The 20,902-nt window shown below is 36.7% G+C and overlaps 3 protein-coding genes across 3 annotated transcripts; 2 read left to right on the forward strand and 1 right to left on the reverse strand.

The window, feature by feature from the left end:
• The first annotated feature begins 9,960 nt into the window (after window positions 1–9,960).
• Window positions 9,961–11,539, forward strand: LOC116164014. The gene is made up of 3 exons (XM_031478140.1): window positions 9,961–10,090; window positions 10,141–11,425; window positions 11,485–11,539. The coding sequence occupies exons 1-3, from the start codon at window positions 10,030–10,032 to the stop codon at window positions 11,537–11,539; spliced, it is 1,401 nt and encodes a 466-aa protein (XP_031334000.1). The 5' UTR covers window positions 9,961–10,029.
• A 50-nt stretch (window positions 11,540–11,589) lies between these two features.
• LOC116162768 lies at window positions 11,590–13,365 on the forward strand. Its single transcript, XM_031476467.1, has 3 exons — window positions 11,590–11,959; window positions 12,024–13,096; window positions 13,150–13,365. Exons 1-3 carry the CDS (start codon window positions 11,694–11,696, stop codon window positions 13,182–13,184), a joined length of 1,374 nt encoding a protein of 457 aa, XP_031332327.1. The 5' UTR covers window positions 11,590–11,693; the 3' UTR covers window positions 13,185–13,365.
• A 1,242-nt stretch (window positions 13,366–14,607) lies between these two features.
• Window positions 14,608–15,294, reverse strand: LOC116164677. The gene is made up of 2 exons (XM_031478875.1): window positions 15,192–15,294; window positions 14,608–15,140 (listed from the first exon to the last, which is right to left on the reverse strand). The coding sequence occupies exons 1-2, from the start codon at window positions 15,250–15,252 to the stop codon at window positions 14,656–14,658; spliced, it is 546 nt and encodes a 181-aa protein (XP_031334735.1). The 5' UTR covers window positions 15,253–15,294; the 3' UTR covers window positions 14,608–14,655.
• Between the last annotated feature and the right edge of the window lie 5,608 nt (window positions 15,295–20,902).

Consider the following 20,902-nt stretch of genomic DNA (forward strand, 5'->3'; position numbering starts at 1 on the left):
TTCCCAATCATTCTCCCGTGATTCTTAAAAAATTGTTTTAAGCATATTTCTTAGAAATTCTTAACTCATGGTAGATTTAAACGCGTCTTTTAATGCTTCATATCCTATCCCGTTATATTTTAATAATCATCGTTTAAAGGTTAAGATTTGTAGATTCTCTTTTAGTTGTTCATGATGATCGCAGATTTACTGTCGAAACCAGTATGTGTTATTGTCGTTTCTCGATGTTTGTGTTCAGCTTTTGTTATTGCAACGGCCCCAAGGGTTTCATTTTAGTTTCCGTTTTATATCACGAGTCTTACGTTTCTTTAGCATTGTATAATTTATCTCATTGTTAGACTTCGCTTCATTGAGGTTAATTTCGTCGACTTCTCATTTGTAGCTCTTGTATTTTGTAATAAAGACATTGTTTAGATGTTTCATTTGATCGCTTCTTTCGCCGTCATCGGACTGCCTGACATGCGTTTGAATAGTAATTAACCCTTTTTCAATTTCAAATTTCCTATATTTTCAATCCCTTCAATAAACGTTAAGCTTTTAAACGAAGTATAGTTGTTTAACGATTGGCAATTTCTGTCAACTGAATTGGAAATATAAAATTTTGTATATTTAAATCATCGGTTTCTGAAAGTACGTACTAAATTACACTAATAATAAGATTTTATGCTTGGCCATATTTTAGCGCTTCCCGTTATACGGCTGTCATTCCCAGATTATTACCCACGCAACGTATTGTTATAACGTCTTGGGGTCCTTCCTTGTCACTTTAATTACATGAAAAAGGAATTGGATGTCGCAGTAATGTCGTTATGTATTTTTTTGGTATTCGGTTTTCAGTTGGTGGTCAGCGAACGGTGGCAGTTCTCTTTTCTGAAATGGTAGGTATACGTCCTAATTTTCATTGAGCTTTCAAAGGCTTCAGTGTTGGTTCACTTTCATGTTTTGTTACGTTTGCACTAAGTATACAATGGTAAAAGCCTCATTATGATTTAATCTGTCGTCAATTTTCTTTTTGAGATTCTGCATTTTATGAATTCTCTTTCTTTGGTGTAAATGTACCTATTACTGGGACTATAGATATGCTTTCATGAGTTTCTGTGTTTTCGTATCTTTTACATTTTTTGGTTCGTGTAGTAGGAACTCACAAAAAGAGGTGGTCGAGTCTACTTGACTCCCCCCCCCTTCCGCTGATTGGAAATACTTTTCCAAATTAAATTGGAAGTGCGAGGAAAGGCTGATTAGCAAAAAAATTATAAACATGTGCGGTTTTAAGGGTTTGTTCAAAACGATATGATTGTGGCGGGCTCTGTGACGTAATAAACCCCACCAATCAGCTCCTAGAACCATTCAGATGACATAACGAATTGGCAATATAGCATATGTCATTTGTAACTTGCGTCACCTGTCACAGGCACTTGTCACTTGTCGTTCCCTTTCGCCACAGCCGTCTATAATTACAAGCCATGCTGAGAAGTTTGGCAACGTTGTCCGAAAGTCAATCGGTGGGCCGATATAAGTTTTAATGGCGTCTTGTTACTCTTGAAAAATTGCATTTTTCCTCTTTCCTGTGTTTCGCCTTGGTGGTTTTAATACAGAAGAAAGATACTTAGGCAGCTTATAATTGTACATATATTTTATTTATTTACAAAAATGGATAATAACATTTTTATTTGACTTTAAAATTCGGAACGCTGTAAATTGGTAACTGCATCATAATGTGTTTTCCATCGAGATCTCCGAAATTGGTGAACTTTTCTCGAAAGAGGTCGAGGTGAAGCACACGCTTGACCACTTAATTTCGGCAAAAGGACAGTAAATCGCTGTGCATCAGCGAGGTTTTATCAACGACCAGGTGCGATTCGGAATGGCAAATTTTAAGCCAGTCGCTACTCCAGTGGGTCTAGGTACGAAGCTTTTAAAGAGGGGAGCTCCGTAGACTTCAAATTCCCGTACCGTGAACTCCTGGGAATAAGTCGAAAGGTTCCTTCAGAAAATCGACTTGACATGTTCGTGCTAGAATACCTGAAATACAAACTAATTGAATTTTTTCACGATAAACACTTATAGTCCAGGCTAAATAGCTCTAAAGTAATTAATTTTCAAAAAAAATTAGTTACCGGGCGAAACCGGGTTGTTCAGGCAGGTGAAATGAATAGAAGTTGGGAAAAAATAATTAAATCAGCTGAATTTTTCCGCGGGTGAAATCCCGTGGGTTGAAAGGGGTGGAAAGTGGTATTTTGCAAATTGTGGCACAACTATTAATTTTAGACGAAAATGTTAAATGTAAAAGTTATAGAGATTAAAAAAATGAGCAACTTTTGTATCTGCACTCTTTTCACATATCCCCCAGTTTTCCTAGAAAACCGGAAAAACTGTTTTTTTCGTTTTTTATTCCTATTTTTGCAAAAAAATGTCGTAGGGGTTTGAAATTTGAAATATTTTACCAACATTAAAGAGGAGAGAGAAGACAGATTTCAAAAACTTTTTATTAGCGCGGATCCAATAAGTTAATTTATTTGCAAAAAAAGCTATTTACTTACTGTCAAAAACGGTATATCTTAAAACCGATCCCCCCGTTTTTGCCGCTTTTCTTAAAATTTTTCTATTGGAATATTTTTTATTTTTGAATATTAAAATGTAAGTCGTTACGAAAATTTTGCTACCCCGCGCACCTCTGTACGATGAAAAAAATAGATTTTTCATCCCCTTGAAAGAGGTTGGTTTTTTCAGAAATCGTGAGATCTTGGAAACGGTTCAACTTTATGGGCCCAAAAATTATCTTCTTTTTTATCATAAAACAAGCTATGTTTCCTCCAAATTTAATAATAATAATAATAATAATAATAATAATTTTATTCGTCCCTTGAACTTGATCGTTGTGGGATAAGTCATTACAATAAAAATACAGTGAGTAAACACAAATAACAAAAGAAATAGAGCATACAAATTCGAATTAGTTTATAATCTGTCATCAAAATATTCCTTAAGGGAATAATAACTTTTTTCAATTAGCATCTTTGTCACCGAGTTTTTAAAATGTGAAGCTGATAAAATGTTTTTAATGTTTCTAGGCAATTTATTGTACACTTTTATAGGCATGATATAACAATTTTTTGCCGACAAGGTGTATTTATGGGCCGGTATCGGTAGATGGTCGTCCCGCCGTAGATCGTATTTGTCCTGCCTATCGGTGGAGAGGTAAATTTCAAACCTCTACGACATTTTTTTGCAAAAATAGGAATAAAAAACGAAAAGAACAATTTTTCCGGTTTTTCTAGGAAAATTGGAGGTTATGTGATAATAGTGCAGATACAAAAGTTGCTCATTTTTTTAATCTCAATAACTTTTACATTTAACATTTTCTTGTAAAATTAATAGTTTTGCCACAATTTGCAAAACACCACTTTCCACCCCTTTCAACCCCCGGGATTTCACCCGCGGAAAAATTCAGCTGTTTTAATTATTTTTTCCCAATTTCTATTCATTTCACCTGCCTGAAAAACCCGGTTTCGCCCGGTAACTAATTTTTTTTGAAAATAAATTATTTTAGAGCTATTTAGCCTGGACTATTACCGTTTTTTAATAATTCAATAAATCTGGTCGTAAAAATTTTGCGGTATTCAGGCACATTTAGAATTGACAAAAAAACACTAGGTAACACCGTCCGGAAACTTCACTTCTTCTTTTATTAAACAGGATTTTGATGACAAAACAAAACAAAACTGGCTTGTTAAATGACAAAATTGGGTGACTCTTCGGAGGGTAGAACTCTTTTATCTTTAATACACAGACAAAATTGTAGAAAAGTCATCACTGTGCAACAACTGCTTGGTTGACTTCCACTCGTACTAACATACTTTCCAATAACGACCAAATCGCGTTAACTTCACAAAAAGTTTACTAAGTCACTCTCCCAACACCATTCCTTAACTTCCTCTACAAATTTTATTATGATCACTACAAAATACGTCTTTAACCAAATAAATAAGGCAAACTGCCTAAAATTTTCGCGTATCAAAATGTGCAACGCTCTCCGCCAGCAAGAAATAATTTGAGATATAAAACCTGGAAAAAACTTCATGAGGCTTTTATTCATATTTCCACTATTGAGGCGAATAGCAATAACGTTCACCTCCATAAGTGATAAAAAGTTTATTCCTCCGTTTGGAGGCTGCTTACCATGAAATAGTCAACATTCTGTATCGTATAATCATTGTATTTTATAAATTCAATGGTACAATTAAGGTTAATAAACAAAAAGTGTTCTTACAAGTTATTTCCAATGTTTCCTATTTTATCTATTAAAAAAAATTGGTATGTAAAGCATTCAAATTAGTTTTTGATTTGGTTTAACTTCTTGGTGTTGATTTCTCTTTCTGAGTATGTAATGGAGAACTTCGAAGTGTTAGACTATACTTTGTAAAAATGTTATATGGGATAATGATTATATGTGCCGATATGGTAAATAACTTGTGTTCATTTGTATAACGTTTACTGTGTAAAGTAACTGTTCGGTAATAAAATACAACTGTAAAATGTAATCAACGCAATAATTTATTTATTTATTTAAATGCACACATAATCTTCAATTGCTGAACGTGAAATATTACCTGCGAAACAACTTCTGCGTCTTTGATTTGGTACATTAAGGAAATACTGTCTCACAGATAACGTCAGCAAAGAACCACGAGTGTCAGTAGATGCGATTATTTCTCGGATATTTCCTAGTAAGTCGTTACACTAATAGCGAAACAAAAGGCCCTAGTCGGCTAATGAGAGATGCGAAGGAGATACCAAAGCTCTAAGTGCTTGAGATTTTCTGATGCGTGGCATGGAAGCCACTAAACTACATTAACCGCCGTTGCTCCATTGCTTGAACTAGGTACGCGATGAATAGAGTTTTATTTTTATCGTGTATGCATATTGGAGATTCAGTACTAAGAAGACCACCCCGAAGTTTTGTAAATGTGTTAATATTTTATAAAAAATAAATATTTGCCTTTTTCGTCAGACGACCTTTTATAACATATACGTCAAAGCTAATTGAAAACGAGTATCAAACTACTACAAAAAGTTAGAAATTTATGTGAAAAGAATTCCTTAAATCTCGTTAGCGTCAAGGAGGGAAGTATTGCTTTAACAGCTTCTGGTATAATAAACACAAACGCTATCTGAATTTATTTTATGTTGTCGAAGCTCGGCCTGTGCCTTCACTCTTTTTGATATTTCTTGCATTCAGGTGCACATATATCTTTAATTCTTTACTCTTCGATTAAAGTATGTTTAATCCCTACAAACTTGAACCAGCATAAACAAACTTCGATTATACACAATACTGGGACGTTGAAAAATTTATAATTACATATTTCAGTTTAGGTGTTAATTTAACTGTGTATAACTCTCGCCAGGAAAGATTGCCCGTCACAGCACACCTTGTGTCGATTTACAATCTTTGTTTTTCTTAAGATGCGAGCGACTTCCGGAATAGGATCGTGCCAATGTTGAACGAAAAGTCTTTTTGTTCAACATTGACACGATACTATCCCGGAAATCGCTCACATCTTTAGAAAAACATAGATTGTAGACCAGGATCAAGTGTTCTAAGACCGGCAATCTTTCCTGGCGAGAGGTTTAGCAATTTATTTTAAAAGTTGACCTATTGTCGAAGTCAAACACGAAGTGAATGTGTCGCATCACGTTATGTGGTAATAATTGGTTAAAGTAGGCTGCATTCTATTTTACATAACAAAAAAAGGCACCCTCTGGGCACAACGTACACCTAAAATGTAGCTAGAGAAATATGTTTCGTTAGTTACACCAAATTAATTTATTTGTGCGTGTTTATTATATACCTAAATACATTTTACGCATATTCCTGATCTAATTTAATAAATATCAAAAATATTTAATGAACGAGTTACAGTGACAGGAAATTAACCCAATAAGAAAATAGATGCATCTCGAGACTGGAGATGAAACCAAGAGTCCGTCTTACGAGTACTACTCAGAGTTAAATAATAAACCTCATATTTAAACAATATAGTGTTTAGTTGTGTAATACTCCATTCGGACTTTTATTTACTGCAGCAATGATTTATGATTGGTCACCCTGTATGTACATCCAATTACTGTTAACGTTAAGTGCACTTGTTTATCGAAGATTAAACGCAATGTCAATTATATTATTTGATTTCGAGGTCCATGTTTTGCACAAGAATTAATTTTGTTTAGTTTGGTTTAGTAATTGTAAATTTAAATTATATGGTAAAAGATAGGATTTATTCAGATAGTAATTATGTGCGTTGTGTTTGTAAAAGTTTACCTCATGTTTATCTCCAGTCGTAGATAAGAAGTTTTCTTATGTCTGCGAAGGTAATTAGTTTTATGTTAAGGGTTTTTTTCGCCGGTCAGAGGCACAGGTGCAGATTATTCGAAGAGGCGCATTGTTTTTGGTAAGGAAGAACGAAGGAAGTAAGTGGAAAGGGAAAAGATTTTAAATAAGCGAACCGGACGTTAATCATGGCTTCTTTGGTGGTCGACGTTTGGAATGTAGCTTTTTGCCATGTTTTTTTCTGCCGTATATTGGAGTTTGTTTGGTGACCTTTTCGTAAGGACAGTGAGTTGTGACGTTAATAAGTTGTGAAGTCTAGTAGCTAGTTGAGTTCATAAAGCGTTGGTTTGTGCACGCACACGGAGAGTTGTCTAAGTATCGGTGAAAGGGAAGTTTTCCACCACTGAAAAGCCACATTTACAATTGGAATTACAAGAAAGGCAGTGCGTTAAAACAAGTTTCAAGTGAAGGTAAAGAAGCAGAGTTTGTAAAGTAGTCCTAGTTTGAATGTAAATGTGCCTCTGATAAGAAAAAACGCAATTTTGACCAGATCATGGATTACTAACACTGTAATTAAGATTTCATTTAACTTGTTCTATCGACCGCTTGTTGCGAGGTGTGTTTTATTTGTTCCTCAGTGCCATTCTTTCATCAGCAAATTTCATTGATTTATGTTGAATAGATTTGTTTGGCCTGAAATGGTTAGTTTTGTGTTTAATCGAGCCCAAATTACCACCCACATAAGAGTGTTCATGTTAAATTTTTCTATTTCATACCCAAAATTACATCAGGTGTTAATTTAATATTTGTGCATTCAATTCTTTGGACTTTGGGAAGCGATTAACGCTGCTAAGTACCTCAATTTTTCAAAATTTACGTCAACATCGGGATTTTCGTCGTGGCGGAGACTGGACGTGCCTTAGAAAAAATATAATTATTTGTTTTATAGGCTTTATTAGTACTTGAGTTTAATTGAGCTAGCTGAACAGGTGTTTTGTGGTTCGCTTGGCAATAGATAACTAATGATTAGTATCATGTTACGTACATAAAATGTGATTCCTAATGAAACAAGAAATATGCTCTCGGGAAACTCAGTTTTTGGTAGTGATGTAGAAGAAATTAAATAAATTAGATTAAGGTTGTTTAGTAAAAGTAGAGTGATAGAGATAGTAGCTAACGATGCCGTTCCTGATGAGTACTGCAACTTATCCATTAGGTCGTAGTAGATCGACAGTTTAGGACTCAGTCGACGAAAAAGAAGTATCATCTCACCATGTCTGGCTTCACACTTACCAGGTAACATAAAATGGCATAGAAAGTCAATAAAAGTAACCAAACAAAAAGTAAATGTTTGGAACCAAATAGCTGATATTGACTAAGACGGTTTCAGGAACTCGGATTTGCTAACTTCGAAACGCGTAGAATTCGGTCACATTGTCGATTAACTGCTTGTGCTGATAGGGCGCCAAGCGTAAGTTATGCTTAGATTAAGGCACAAAAAGCAGTTGGTAAAAATGCAATCTACTCGTTGAGTAATTATTTATTACCACCTGAACCTCGATTTTGTGGTAGAAACAAATAATTTTAAAAGACCGCGAACCTGTCTGAGGATGCTCCGCTTATCGAGTTTGGTAGCAATTTACCCTCAGTTTGTTCAGACGATATACATGGTGAGACAGAAAAGACGGACGTTTAAAAAAAACCATGTGTTACCTGTGTATTAAAAAAATATTTACAGAATAATACCCTCATTATATTGCCATTTGAAAAAATTAATGCTTCAAAACAGCATCTGCCAGGTGACGACCGTGATGCACTTCATAAGCGGTTATTGGAAGTTGGCCTACTCTCTCTGTCAATTTGAGCACTTCCATACTAATTGCTTCTTTCAGTTCTTCAAGTGTACGTTTTTTATGCTCCTATACACGTGACTTGAGGTAACTCCACAAAAAGCAGTCGTACAGAGACAAGTCTGGGGAACGAGGACGCGAATTAACCGTTTCAGTAAGAAATCCTAGATCACTATGCATGTAAGTTCATTTAATTCTATTTCTTGTATTTAATTTGTATGATGAATTCAAAACACATAAATAAGGGAAGATTAAATCGTAACTTTCAACCTTTCATCTCGTCAAGTATTGGTAAAAAGTTATTATCTCACAAAAATTAATTGGTTTTGCGATAAACAATGCTACGCGCAAGATAAGCAACGCAGGTGTTCGGACTGTTCGTCAGGTTGTTCAGTTCGAGTGACGGTGCGGAATATCGAGTGTCCGAGAGTGTAAAGTCTGTGACGCTAATTTGCACTGGTAGTCTAGCCGGATATGTGATTTTAAAAGAAAAACGTAGTCGTCTTCTTGTTAACAAAGTAATGCGGAAACAAGTTCGATTTTGTGAAGACGTTTTTACTCATAGAATTTCGAGTTTAAAAAGTTTGTATTTATCAAGAGTGATTAAATAATTGGTGTAATACAAGAAAAATCTTATCATAAGAGCAGTCATAAATTTAAGTGTTTTTTGTCATCGAGCCAGTTTTGTCGTACTAAAAGTGAGTTTTTTTTCAGAAGAATCTACCAGATTCGTGTTATAGTGTTTTCCCGATCATCGTATATTTTTGTCCTCACCAGTTTATTGGATTATTATTAACAGAACTGTGAGTCCCGTTTGAGATCTCTTAAAATAATTTTCGACCACTATGCAAACGAGCGGTTTTGTATTCAAAAGGCTCTGTTAGCCTTAAATTTTTCTTACAAGACTCTTTGTATTTGATTTTCTTTTCACGCGTTTTAGAATAAATTCTTATAATTTCTTTTTATAAATTAATTATTTGTCAATTTGAATCCTCATTCGAAGTCCTACTAGAGTATTATTTTTCGGAAACCACTCGTGACCTGAGAAAATTTTAAAAAGAAAAAAGTTCAAGTGTTTAATTTGAGCTAACTAGGTTAATGTCTGTTGTGTGGTATTGTAACTGCAAATCATTGCACGCAGCATTATTTATTTGGCGCTTAACATGGGGCTACAGCATAATTTATTTGGCGCTCAACGTGGGGCCACAACACACATACAAGTGACCCACATAATACATAAATACATAATTTACTATACAGTGATTTGCCCATCTCTGTATAAGCGAGAGACACCACAAAATAACAAATAGCACAAGAGAGACATAACTTGAAAAAAATCAATTCCAAAAATTAAATTTCCTCAAACAGATTTATAAGGAATATTGATTTCACGACTGGGTTTTCCTGTGTCTAAAAAGTGGTATGAGTACAGTTGTTGAACCCTTTACCAAACCAAAAGAAAACACTATCAAATGCAAAGCGATCTAATATATTAATACCGAAACCGATTTTACATTTAAATTTTGTTACCGCCATATCTTTTCTACCAATTGACCGATCTTCAAGATTGTCGACTCTACGGAAAGCTCTGATGTGGTAGATGTGCCTTTTGGGTGTTTGATCACGCAATACACTTCAAGGTCGATGTATGAAAGGCATTTATGAAGGAGTGATTAGGGTTGCCTATCTACTAGGTAGAACCATTGAATAACGAAATAAGACGGCTCAAAGGTTAAATGCAGACTTATGATTTCATTCGCTTGCATTTTTACGCTGTGTTTTTGATTTCCGCTTTGTGGAAACGACTTGATTTTATTTATTCGTTCATTCGGTTAACGATTGTTAAATATGCCCACACGTGCGCGTAAAAAGAGCGAAGATCGCCGTGTTAACATGCGAAGAAGGAGAGGTAAGATTCTACAAATTGAGGTTACGATTATTTTGTATCTCTTATTGAAGATGCCACCACGACCACCAATGTGCATCACTTAGGTACCATGGATGTTACCTGTAGTGGTTGTGATGCTTTGCATTTTACAGCCGAACACGACACTACAAATTCAGTTGTGTTTAAAAATTGCTGCCACAAGGCCAAAGTCAAACTACACCCAATTTCGTCTTCAATATTTTTACAGGAACTTATACAAAAAGATGATCAAACTTCTAAAGAATATTTAAAAAATATTCGGAAATATAACGCAGCTCATCAGATGGTATCCATGCAAGCCGAATTAGAAGAAAATCCTGGACACGGTGTTTACTATTACAAAATCCATGGACAGGTTTATCATAGTATCGGCCCATTATTGACAAATGACTCCCACCCAGCACGCAATGCTTCTGTATACACATATGACGTCGACGAAGCAGTACAACAGAGAATGAGTAATACATACAATGCCGAATGCGATGCTAACCTAATGAAGCACATTTCGAATTACATTCACCAGGTCAATCCTTATGCTCAGCAATTCAAAACTATGCATAACTTATGGCTCGAAGAGCAATCTCTCGCAGAAAGTGAAAACCGCAATACCCGAGAAGTGTGTATGTATCTCCATGGCAGCTGCTCACCAGATGGCCATCCTGGCCGCTACAATGATGCTTCAGGAACTGAAAAAATTGCAACAATTTTCAAATCCTCTGATGGTGCTCCTCCCTTAAACAATAATCGCGACATTGTAATCTACCTGCTAACAGGAGGGATACGCCAGGTTCCCATTCTATCCAACATAATTGATCCACTGACATATCCTTTGTTATTCCCAAATGGAGACAAGGGTTGGGACATGAACATGGAGCATATTCAAGAAAATCGTACCGTATCACGATTTAAGGTTACTCTTCTGCAATATGTATCATATCGCCTTTCAGTGAGGCCCGGTTTTTCATTGCTGCATAGAAGCCAGAAGCTTTTCCTTCAATATATTGTGGATATTTACGTTCGGATTGAAAGTCAACGTCTCACATACATTCGAATGAATCAAAGCAAACTAAGGGCCGACCTCTACTGTAACGTGATGGACTTTATGATTCGTGAATCAAACGAACTTGGCGTAGTTCCGGGTAAAATGGTCATTCTTCCATCCTCCTTCATTGGTTCCCCCCGAAATATGCACGAACGTTACCTAGATGCCATGAGGATTATTCAAGTTTGCGGAAAGCCTTCCTTATTTATTACTTTTACAGCTAATCCCAATTGGGACGAAATAAAAACAACTATTCAACCCGAAAACAGGCCAGAGTATCGTCCTGATATTGTTGTGAGAGTATTCAAGTTAAAGCTGAACTCTTTAATTGAAGAAATTGTGAAAGGAAGGATTTTCGGTGGAGTTGCGGCGCTCGTTTATACAATTGAATTTCAAAAAAGAGGTCTTCCCCACGCTCATTTATTGGTGACACTTCATCAAGATGATGCAATAAGAACACCTGAAGACATCGATCGTTTTATTTCGGCTGAAATCCCTGATCCAAGAAAAGAAGGCCATCTATACGCTTTAGTAACGTCTCATATGACTCATTCTTGCAATCCAATGTGCTTAGAAGAAGGAAAATGCTCCAAAAAATATCCAAAAGACTTCAGTGAAAATACTCGCGAAGCGATCAACGGCTATCCGATATACCGCCGTAGAAACAATGGGAGGGAGATATGGAAATCCAATAACAATCTAATTGATAATCGTCGTATCGTGCCTCACAATCCATATCTTTTGCAACGATATAATGCGCATATCAATGTGGAAATTTGCTCTTCCGTTAAATCAATTAAATACATTTAGTAAGTATTAATGATACATTAAATATATAAGTAGGTATTTAATAACGTGTCTTTCATTTTTCAGCAAATACATTTACAAGGGGTATGACGCCGGAACGCTTCACTTTACCACCGACTCAACTTCTGTAGCGTTATCACACGACGAAATAAACACATTCATCACAGGACGATATGTTGGCGCCCATGAAGCTATATGGCGAATCAATGAATTTGAAATGCATTATCAATCACACACAATAATCAAACTCGAATGTCACCTTCAAAATCAACAAAGAATTATATTTAATGAAGATCAAATAGGCAATAAGTTGGTACAGGAAAACGTTCGCCAATCCAAACTACTTGCTTGGTTCCGTCTTAATCAAATAGACGAATTTGCACACCAGTACCTTTACACTGAAACACCATTGCATTACACTTGGTCAAATAATGGGCGTTGTTGGCAAAAACGCAAACAAAATTCACCAAAGGTTGTAAGCCGCCTATACGCTGTAAATCCAAAAAATTCTGAGCTTTTCCATTTACGAATGCTACTTCTACATGTACGTGGTGCGAAAAACTTCGAAGACCTACGAACATATGATGGCCACGTCTATTCAACTTATGTTGACGCTTGCCAAGCAAGAGGTATTTCGGCCAATGATATGATTTGGTATCAGGCTGTTGCGGAGGTTTGCGGTGCTAAAACACCCAAACAAATTCGTCAGTTTTTCGCAATCATTTGTTCACTGAATGTCCCTAATAATGTGGATTTGATATGGAATGATTTCAAATACCACATGTATGAAGATTACATCCAAACAATGAGCCTTGAGAACGCCGAAAATTGCGCACTTCTGGAAATTGAAGAAATTCTTTTGGAAAATAATACAACATGTGCTCTGATTGGTTTGCCAACACCTTCAACAATGGCACAAAGCGCAGACGCGGACAATAATAGTGACACTTTTTTGGATTTATATTCTCAAGCAAATGCCGAACAGAAGTTTGTGATTGATACAATAATCCAAGCCATAGACACCGGCAGCTCTCAACGTTTATATTTTCTTTCAGCAGCGGCCGGATGCGGAAAAACTTTTATACAACGTTCACTAATTGCCAAACTCGGTTCAAGTTGCATTGCTATGGCTTATACAGGTATTGCAGCGTCTTTGCTACCAGGTGGTCGAACAATACATTCTCAATTAAAGTTGCCTGTTCCCACAAGATCAGACTCCGTTCCTGAAGTTAGACGTAATTCTGCCATTGCACAAAGAATTAGATCTTCAAAACTGATTATATGCGATGAGGCGCCAATGATTAGCTCTGATGTTCTTACGGTAATTAATAGACTATTTAAAGATATAGTTAATGGCTCCGATAAGGAAAGACACTTCGGAAACAAGTTTATTTTACTTAGTGGTGACTTTCGCCAAACACTTTCCGTTGTTGCTCACGTCGGTCGTGCAGTTACGGTTGAATCATCAATTAAGTCCAATCCACTTTTTACTCATTTCCAAAAACTAGATCTTCAAACCAACATGAGAGCCAGTGAAGATGATGGTGCGTTCTCAAAATTTCTATTAGATATTGGAGATGGCAAATATCCAGCTCATCCAGAAATCGGAGAAGGTCTCATTCAGATTCCCGAAAAAATTATAGGTCAAGGTATTGAATCAATGCTTAACTTTACTTTCGGAAACATTATAGACACATTGTATCTGGAAGAAATCGTCGATAGAGCAATACTTACCCCAAAAAATAATAACGCAACAATCATTAATGAAAAAGTCCTTGACAAACTTTCAGGTGAGCCACAAATATATTTTAGTATAGATACGCAAGATCCCCAAGAACATGACCAACTACCACCGGAATTCCTTAACAGTGTGGAAATCAGTGGTCTTCCTCAGCATTGCTTAAAGTTGAAAAAAAATGCCATTGTAATTTTATTAAGAAATATGAACATCGCACAAGGACTTATTAATGGTACACGTCTCCGTGTATTGAATATGAATCCAAGTTCTATCGAGTGTGAAATTTTAACTGGAGCAAATCGTGGGGAACGAATACTTATACCCAAAGTTAAACTGCAACCATCTGATACTGCATTGCCCTTTAAATTTGAACGTCTACAATTCCCACTACGATTGGCATTTTGTATGACAATAAATAAAAGTCAAGGACAAACTCTTAAAAAAGTGTCCCTGTACCTTCCCGATCCAGTATTTTCTCACGGTCAGCTTTATGTAGCTCTTTCCCGAGTTCGTAAATTTGACTGTATACGAATTTTCATTGAAGACTCGAAAACACAGGGGTCTTTCCCAAACTATTCGGGAAAATTCACGCGCAATGTTGTTTACCCCGAAGTTTTGTAATTCCGGTTTTCAATTATTAGGAGAGCCAATATTTATAACCTAACATTTTGTTAACGCAATCCCTGTTTCAAATCTGATACATGTACAATGCGATCAAAAATGAGTTGCTGTCAAGTCACCTTTGGAATTTTTGTTTACATGGGAAATGTACTTAAATTGAACTTCCAAAGGCGACTAGAGAGCAACTCATTTTTGATCGCCCGTTATGCGTATTTGGCATTTTTTGCTGTAAGTTTTATTTTTAAGTTAGATATAATTGATTATTACCTACACTAAAAATATGTTTTTCTTATAACAAGTTAAGGTAAAAATATACTGAATAAAACACAAAAATATTTTTTAATTGTTTTCTTCTTTTTTATCCTTTACATCGGCGTCCTTTTCTATATCACACACCTCCTCTAAATGTGTTTCTTTCTTATCGTTGCCGTTGTTTACGTCGTTGGCGAGATCTTCATCACGCAGCTGACTGAATAAAATGTCGCCCTCACCATCAGTTGCAAACGATTTATTTACATCAGCCTGCTCTAATGACTCATCTAAATGCGATGTTGATAAAGATGTAATTGTTTCAGCTTTTACCATATTGCGAGTTTCTCTTCTTCTTTCTAAAGCCTGATTTTTTTTTACGCGAATCATGTCGCGGTTTTCAATTGCCCGTTTGCTTCTAATTATTTTACTACGTTCTACGGTATGGCCACATATTTCACAATATCTATTTGACTCGCAAATGTACGACACGCACACTGAACAACGTAAAACATTGCTTGATTTCAATTCAAATGAGAGAATGTGCGGCATTTGGTTACATTTTTCACATTTCTCTGAAATACAACAGTTTTACTTAGGTACAATAAAATATAGTGGCTACTTACCTATTGAAAAATCGAAGTTAAGTCGTTTTCTTGCACCACATACACTACAGAAACGATCCATATTACCTGTGTTGTTTTCTGTGGTATGTTATCACGGCGAGTGTGTACCTGTACCCCGTGCGTGTCGCGCAGGTCGGTATATCGTGTGCTCGGCAGCGGTCGGTTATGTAAATTACATACCAATGGCTTACGCAATCGCGCTATTTCAAACAATTTAAATTCGAAACAGTGCGCAGCGCGTCCTGCTGCTAGGCAAACTTACACTCGCCGTGAGAACTGTACTATCAAAGACTAGAGGATAGGATAGTCTTTGATAGTATGTTCTTTAACTAAGCAGTGACAATGACAATATAGTTCAGTCAATAGAGGGATTGTAGAGGACGGCAATAGCAAAAGTCCCCGTTTCTAGCCCAGCCGCTGCAGGTGGGAAAGAGGGCCACATTTTTTCGTTTTTCGCTTAACCTTATACCATCCATTCTACCTAAAAACCATTCTTATCAAAATGGTTGTGTAACGGAATTAGGCAGTTAAAGACAATTAAATTTCCTACAAAAAATGGATATATTCATTTTCTTCCTACATGTCATGGTTTCCAAAATAAGTATTACCGGAATGCAGTAGTGAAATTTATACAATAAATGTATATTTTTAAGTCTCAGTTGCTGCATTTATAAAAAGTCTGATTGTTTCGCATTAGGGAGTTTACCTATCGACCGCGCTGACGAATTCATTAAATGTATTTTGGATTTATAAGTAGTTGAAATATTGCAATTGTTAATATCGTAAGCTACCTTACATAAAAGGAGTGGAGCGTAGCCCACGGGTTTACTGGTGAATAATTATACTGCAGTGTTCGGTTCTCGATATCACTTTGTATTATACGTAGTATGCCATATTGGCTGCCTAACACCACCTATTTTAAAGCAAGTTCAGAATTTCCCTGCGCCCCGACCCCGTCTCTGCTCACACTTAGTCATTCGTCGTTTTGGTGCCTTCACTGCCGGTTGTTTTTCGTTTACTTACGTTAATTTTTTTCGCTGTTCTGAAAAGTGTTTAAGGTAAACCTTTGTTATACATATAATCCCGTTTATATTGCAGGTCTTATTTACTTTTTAGAATGGGAAAATCAAAAAAGAAAAGAGATCGAAGTGACTCTCCGGAAGTAAGAATTCATAAAAAAGATCTATTAAAACGCCTGGAGTTTCTGGAAAGAGCGAATAGGTGTTCCCGTTCTCGTAGCACGACAAGATCGTCTTTTCCCTCTTCGCAATCGCGGGGGGATGCACGATCACGGTCGTGTTCTGCGAGTAGTCGTGAAGGTCGTTATCTGCGGGATACGAATTCACGCTCTCGCTACCCTAAATGTGCTTCGCCTCCTTCGGCGAGTGAGAGGAGCAGGTCTAGATCACCGTCTTCGACGGTTTCATCTATTACGCGTAAGGACCGCGAGGGTCGATCACTGCGGGGATCGAACTCGCAAAACAGCTTGAACAATGGTCGCGTTTATCGCCCGGAGTCGCTGACAACGACAGATTCTCGGCGCGTTGAAGGCCATTCACAGCATGACTCCGAGTGCGAGTCATCTGATATCCATGTGCGTGATCAACAGTTATTAAACTCCGATTCTTCTCCAGCTATTTCCGTCCACAACGAATTGGAATTGTCGGATGACGTCTTACTTTTATTAGGCGACGATCCAAATACGAAAAAACCAAACCTTTTCGAGTTACACTCAAAAGTAGCTGGAAGATGGTCTCATATTATTTATAACGGGCTAGAAAAAGACGAAAAATCCCAACTTTTACAAAAATACAATCATCCTTCAAACTGCAAGGCTCTAATCCCACCGTTGGTGAATCCGGAAATTAAGGCGATTATGACTATCCCTCACAATTCTAGAGACGCAACGCACTTTCACTACCAAGAACAATAATTGTGTAGCGGTTTATCGGCTATAGGCATCGCCCTTAACAAAATCTTTGACGACGATAAAAATTTACAGAACTCAACGAAAGAAATTTTACTCAAATCGTTAGTCGACGCGGGAAAAATTTTTTCCAGCCTTTTTAATAACATTTCCCAAGTTAGAAGGAGCTTGGTATCGCCTTTAATGAGCAAATCTATCTCAGAAATAGCGAACAGCAGTCCACCAGACGATTTTCTTTTTGCTGCAGATTTGACTGAAAAAATCAAATTGGCGAAACAGCTCGAAAAGGCAGGAAAGGATCTAAGACCAATTACTTTTCAACCCCCGCCGCAGTCCTTGAGGAAAGGAAAAAGAGGGGGAGCGGCACCATCCAGACCTTACCAGACTAGACCAGGTTATTATTCGGGCGGAAATTTAAACAGGAGACGCCTGACTTATCCTCCGAGGGAGATCAAGTCACGAAAGGCCCTGCCCTCGAGAAACGACAGGAAATTTTCGAATTACAGGAACAAGTAGGGGTAAGTAACTCAGTCGCTGGCAGACTAAAATTCTTTCTTAAGAATTGGCAAGAATTAACAAGTAATCCTATTGTCTTATCTTGGATTAAAGGATATAAAATACCTTTTTACAAAAATCCAATACAATATAAAGTCCCAACAGAAATATCATTGTCGGTTTCGGATCAAATTCACATGGCACAAGCGATTAAAGACCTTATTGCATTGGGTGCAATAGAAAGGTGCGTTGCTTGTCCGGAACAATTCATCTCTAACGTGTTTTTAAGGAATAAACCAAATGGTAAAAAGCGGTTTATTTTAAACTTAAAACAGCTAAATTCTTATGTGATGTCTCCTCACTTCAAAATGGAGGACTACAGGATCGCATCCTTTATGATACAAAAATCGTACTTTATGGCACATATTGATTTAAAGGATGCGTATTTCTTAATCCCTGTGGATAAAAAATCGAGAATATTTCTTCGTTTTTATCACAATTCAGACCTATGGCAATTCACTTGTTTGCCGTTTGGCTTATCTTCAGCACCCTTTTGTTATACAAAATTAATGAAACCTATAGTCTCACATTTGAGATCTCGAGGCATTCTGTCTATAAATTATCTAGACGATTTCTTGATATTGGGCGAATCGTTGGAAATCTGTAAAAACAACATCTCGTATACAGTAAATCTTTTAGAATCACTTGGACTATTAATAAATTATGAAAAAAGTGCTTTGCAACCATCAAACAGAATCCAGTTCTTAGGATTCGTCTTCGACAGTCTGGCACTTACCATAGAACTCCCAGGAGAGAAAAAACTTTCAATTGCAAATCAAGTAAAGTGGTTTCTAAGCAAAAATACATGCACAATACGGTTTTTCGCAAAATTCATAGGTACTCTTATTGCAGCATGCCCCGCAGTCAAATATGGTTGGCTTTACACAAAGAGTCTCGAAAGAGAAAAATTTCTTGCACTTAATTCAAATCAACAAAACTACGACGCAAAAATGGTTATTCCCAACTTAATAGCTAATGACTTACGGTGGTGGGGAAACATAATCAATTCAACCAAAAATTCGCTCAGGATAGACTCCTACTTATTAGCCATTTATACTGACGCGTCGATGACAGGGTGGGGTGCATGCTGCAATGGGGAGAAAACTCGAGGTTTTTGGTCGGATTCCGAGAGGGATCAACATATAAATTTTCTAGAGTTAAAAGCCATCTTTCATGGACTTAAATGCTATGCATCAAACCTTAAAAATCAAAATATTCTATTAAGAAGCGATAATACTACTGCAATTTCTTACATCAATAGAATGGGTAGTATAAAGTATCCCACCCTCTTACGACTTTCTAAACTGATCTGGCAATGGTGTGAAAAAAGAAACCTTTGGATCTTTGCCTCCTATATTACCTCAAAAGATAATTGGGAAGCAGATAGAGAATCTAGAAGACTCACCGAAGACACGGAGTGGGCTTTATCGGATACTGTCTTCAAGTCTATCACAAAAATCTTGGGTTCACCAGACATCGATCTTTTCGCATCAAACATTAATACAAAATGCAAAAAATTTTTCTCTTGGGTGAAAGACCCTGATTCAATAGGCGTAGACGCTTTCACTTTTTCGTGGTCGAGTTTGAATTTTTACGCCTTTCCACCTTTTGCAATATTACTTCGGGTATTGGAGAAAATCATACAAGATAAGGCAGTCGGAATACTTGTAGTACCACTTTGGCCGGCACAACCATGGTATCCTATTTTTAGGAAACTTGTTGTGTCTCAAGAAGTAATATTACGACCTTCACCTACAATGTTGTCTTCTCCTTTTAGAGCTCAACACCCATTAGCCAACACCCTTACATTGGTAGCCGCCAAATTATCAGGGAGGCCTTCTTAAAAAAGGGGGTACCAGCTGAAGCAATCGACACGATGACCTGCTCTATCTCCGAAGGAACACTAAAACAATATAATGCTACATACAAGCTCTGGTGGAGTTTCTGCTTAAAACATCAAATACCTGTGTGGGATGCCACAACTTCTCACGTCTTGAAGTTTCTTACATATGTACAAACAAACAAAAAGCTCAAAGACGGTTCCATTAAGTCACATAAATCTGCATTAGCACTAATATTGAACACCGATCTGTCCAATAACATACTCCTTAAAAGATATTTAAAGGGTGTTTATCGACGAAACCCTCCAACACCAAAGTATAATTCAACATGGAACCCTCAACCACTTCTAGATTATATTAGTAACATGGCCGAACCTCTGGATCTGAAAAGTTTGTCCCAGAAGCTAGTCACCCTTCTGGCTCTAACAACTGCGGGACGCTTACAAACTATTTCCTTAATACGAATTTCGGGAATTGTAGAAAGTCCACAAAAAATCCAAATTTTTATTTCGGACCGCATTAAAACTTCCAGTTTAAACAAAAAACAACCTTGTCTACAACTTCCTTTTTTCAACGAAAAGCCAACACTATGTGTGGCATCAGCACTCAAAAAATACATCCAACTCACTAACAATATAAGGAAAGGTGAACAGGACTTTCTATTCTTAACAGCCAAAGCTCCACACAATTTAGCGAGCAAACAAACCCTAAGTAGATGGGTAAAGGAACTCTTGAAGAAAGCAGGCATCGACACTTCAATGTTTCAAGCGCATTCTACACGACACTCTGCCTCTTCGGCAGCACTAAGACAAGGCTTATCGCTGGAAACAATCTGCAGAACAGTAGGATGGTCCGAAAGTTCCCAAACTTTTGGCAAATTCTACAATCGTCCGTTAATCGACGATACTGCGTTTGCCAAATCTATTATTAATCTTACACCTTTATAACAAGGGTATATATGATGTATTCAAATTCACTTATATAAATAAATGTACGTTTATTATATTCGTTTTTTATATGGTGATTATTCACACAGTAGTAAAGGAAATTCCGTTGCGAATCTATTTCTCTAAACAACTACGTATAATACAAAGTGATATCTTCGAACCGAACACATAGTATAATTCCGATCGAACTTCACTACAGGTAAGTTCGTTTGATCGATGAATTATTAAACAAAAAAAAATAAATGAAGCGAAATAAAAATATCGATTTTTAGACAAATTGAGTTAAACGCAAACTTCACACAATTGGAAAGACAACAAAGTTGAAATAAGAACCTATATTGACATGGGCATTTTTTTCCCGCCTAATTGATGTAATCCTATTTGAAGCGATAACATTCAAAGCGTCAAATGTGTAAAATTAATTAATTTTATCTTTCTTTT

The sequence above is a fragment of the Photinus pyralis genome, unplaced genomic scaffold (genome assembly GCF_008802855.1).
Source record: "Photinus pyralis isolate 1611_PpyrPB1 unplaced genomic scaffold, Ppyr1.3 Ppyr1.4_LG2, whole genome shotgun sequence".
Classification (NCBI taxonomy): Eukaryota; Metazoa; Arthropoda; class Insecta; order Coleoptera; family Lampyridae; genus Photinus; species Photinus pyralis.

What these genes read in the sequence shown, in the direction of transcription:
- LOC116164014 (XM_031478140.1), top strand. Translation starts at nt 10,030, where the DNA reads ATGCCCACACGTGCGCGTAAAAAGAGCGAAGATCGCCGTGTTAACATG. An exon ending in TAACATGCGAAGAAGGAGAG is followed by an intron (nt 10,091 to 10,140) that starts GTAAGATTCTAC and finishes CTCTTATTGAAG; the next exon opens with ATGCCACCACGACCACCAAT. An exon ending in CAACCCGAAAACAGGCCAGA is followed by an intron (nt 11,426 to 11,484) that starts GTATCGTCCTGA and finishes CTTTAATTGAAG; the next exon opens with AAATTGTGAAAGGAAGGATT.
- LOC116162768 (XM_031476467.1), top strand. Translation starts at nt 11,694, where the DNA reads ATGACTCATTCTTGCAATCCAATGTGCTTAGAAGAAGGAAAATGCTCC. An exon ending in AAATCAATTAAATACATTTA is followed by an intron (nt 11,960 to 12,023) that starts GTAAGTATTAAT and finishes TTCATTTTTCAG; the next exon opens with CAAATACATTTACAAGGGGT. An exon ending in CATTGCTATGGCTTATACAG is followed by an intron (nt 13,097 to 13,149) that starts GTATTGCAGCGT and finishes TCTCAATTAAAG; the next exon opens with TTGCCTGTTCCCACAAGATC.
- LOC116164677 (XM_031478875.1), bottom strand. Translation starts at nt 15,252, where the DNA reads ATGGATCGTTTCTGTAGTGTATGTGGTGCAAGAAAACGACTTAACTTC. An exon ending in TAACTTCGATTTTTCAATAG is followed by an intron (nt 15,141 to 15,191) that starts GTAAGTAGCCAC and finishes GTTGTATTTCAG; the next exon opens with AGAAATGTGAAAAATGTAAC.